Consider the following 2,984-nt stretch of genomic DNA (forward strand, 5'->3'; position numbering starts at 1 on the left):
ATGTTATTACTATGGCGACAAAAAGTCGTTAAGCCACACCGAAAGTCCCGGGTTCAATTCCAGTTGATGTTAATAATCCGGAAGCATTGTAGAGTCCAGCGAGTATGAAAACAGACAATAATTATTTTATAAAAAAACTTATAACGAAACGAAACGAAACAGAATAAACTGGAACATGATACAGAATGAACATAACACAGAGTAATTAACAGTACAGAAGTCTTTCTTACCTGCTTGCCGTTGATCTGTATGAAATGGTCCTGGACTACCTTATCAACGCATTCCTCTGATTCAAACGTTATAAACCCGAAACCTGGATGTGTGCGTATGTATGAATGTATGTTTGTATGTATGTATGTATGTATTTATGTATGTATGTTTGTTTGTATGTGCGTTTGTTTGTATGTGTGTATGTATGTTTGTTTGTTTGTTTGTATGTATGTATGTATGTGTGTATGTATGTATGTATTTCGAAAACTGCTGACGAAGAAGTACATATGAAAATGAATAAATGAAAATGAAACACTTATTTTATTACATTACGATATCTTGATGTAAGCTTAATTAAAAAATGATATTCATTAATTATTTTTAAACATGTTAATCGCCAACGTGCCGGCACATACACGAACATATTCACACAACTAATGGTTTCTACCTTGAAAATGACTTAACATTTGAAACTTACAAAACTTATACACTGCACATTACCACTTGACGTGGATGACTTGCAGCTTAGATACGCACGCAAGACTTGACTAGGAATGAAGCAGCTTAACTGAATGATTGTTTGTGCCAGCAAGCAAATGAAAGAACAATTTTCTGTAGACAAAAAAATGATGAAACAATGTAAATTATGATGATTATAGAATGGATCTGGTCTTCGAGTTAGCTCAAATGGTAGAAACGCCATGTTTTGTGTTGTTATTTATTGAGCACCGATCTAGTTCGAACGCATCCTATGCATGACGTTGGCGCGTTACATAGAAGTGGTACGATATGAAAGTTTCATTTGCAAACAAACAACTCTTGGTAAGCAACTCTTAAAAACATAGTTTAAATGGGTGGGAAGTTTATTTTGAGCTAATATAAAAGGAGAAAGTTGATATGTTTGTGTGCTGGATGTTTCAAAAAATTTCAACAAATATTGTCATTTTATAAGTCAGCAACTTATCTGAGACGTATAAAATTTACGACAAGTGTCATACATGAGTTTGAAACGAAGAATAATGAAAGGAAGCATGAACCGTGCCGCGTTATGAATGTATTGACTTTTAGGGTGATCATTTGTATTTTATAACCTCTGCTTGAGTGGAAGCAAACGAATTTGAAACATTTTCCCATATATTAACAACCACTTAGATTAAAAATATGAGAAAAAATGCTCTTGAATTCAAGAGGTTTGAGTTCATATCGTAACAGAAAGTTAGGCGATGCATTGCCTCATTAGAGATGTTCTATTTTTAAACTAGTTTCATGTAGAAGGTTTATTTTTTGCCTTGAATTGCAAAGCATCCACGAATGTTAGCTCAGATGGTAGATGTCTCACAATATTTTCATTACGCGGTGACCTGGTTCGAAAGCTTGTTCTACAAGATTCAAAAATTATTACATGCTTTACCAGGCGGTAAAAGCTCATACATAGAAAGAAATCTGCCCATCAATTCCGTTTAAGTTTTACTTCCTAGCTTTTGTGTTATTCACAATTAATACTGCCTCACCCTATCAAGTTTAACTTACTTAGCTTCAAATCCGCCACACCACATTTGCACAGTAGCAACTTTGCGAAGGATGATCTGATCACGAGAGTCATTATTATCTCCTTCTACTTCTTTCCATATGAGAGTGAATATAAAATGAATGAAGAGTTGTTATCTTATAAGAGGACCGTTGGTAGGAAATAATAGAATGTACAAATTTTTTGCAATAGCATGATCCTACCCATAGTAATAAAGTAACACCAACACCCAACCATACGCACACACGTTCGCCTCTGAGATCTTTTAAAGGGCGCTTACAAACACAAATATATATATATATATATATATACATATATATATATATATAAATATGTATATATATATGCAAAATGTAGTACGCACTAGAGATATAATTCATACATATACTATAGATGATGACTATTAAATAAACATTAATTAGACGGTTAAGTTCCTCCTAAGTTAATTATGTGATCATTAATTACATCAGATTAACATTACTTACATATATATATATATATATATATATATATATAAGTGGTATGAGTACATAAATAAATAAATAATAAAACTACTGAATGATGAAATGAATAAATAAATGAATAAGAAAATGAATGAATGCATGAATGAATGAATGAATGGAGATGAATGAATAAATGAATGAATGAATGAATGAACGAACGAATAAATAAAATAAATGAGGTTGAGTAATTATTATTAATACGTAACTACAGGCCCGGAACTAGGGGGGCAAAGGGGGCAAGCGCCCCGGGCGGCAAATTTTAGGGGCGGCAAATTTTAGACATTTTTTAAAAATTTGAAAAATTTATTCGCATTTGTTATAATATGGATGATGGATCAAAGTAAATTTGATTTTTTTATATTACTCATTTTTAATTTTTTTTAAATTTTTTTGGTTTGTTTTTTTTCTATGTAAAGATTAAAATATAAACGCAAATATTATGAGCAGAATCTTTATCTTATTTCTTATTTGTAATCTTTCCCTTATTTGATTTAAAATCACGCCGCGAAAAATATCGTATTGTATAGTAGGTTAGTTTAGTCGTTTTCATGTTAGAAAATAAATATGGATGGCAGAAAAAAACTTAGTGGAGCTGAATACAGAAGAATTGCTAAAGAAAAACGAAAAAAAGAAAGCGATGTGCTGTCACTAACGCCAAAATTAGAAACGTTATTCAACAAACCTAATGTTAATGTTAGTATTATAGTGAATAGTGATAAAGAGGGCTCAAAAGAAAAATCAGT

The 2,984-nt window shown here is 31.6% G+C and overlaps 1 protein-coding gene across 1 annotated transcript in view; it reads right to left on the reverse strand.

Moving 5' to 3' along the window:
- Positions 1 to 227: 227 nt before the first annotated feature.
- HELRODRAFT_132012 (hypothetical protein) overlaps positions 228 to 2,984 on the reverse strand; it is a gene marked incomplete at both ends in the record, with an annotated part of 13,480 nt that continues 10,723 nt past the window's right edge. Inside the window, one exon of the mRNA XM_009012992.1 lies at positions 228 to 313. Within this exon, the coding sequence (XP_009011240.1) occupies positions 228 to 313 (86 nt within the window). The remainder of the gene's footprint in view (positions 314 to 2,984) is intronic.

The sequence above is a fragment of the Helobdella robusta genome, assembly GCF_000326865.2.
Source record: "Helobdella robusta unplaced genomic scaffold HELROscaffold_11, whole genome shotgun sequence".
NCBI classification, from domain to species: Eukaryota; Metazoa; Annelida; class Clitellata; order Rhynchobdellida; family Glossiphoniidae; genus Helobdella; species Helobdella robusta.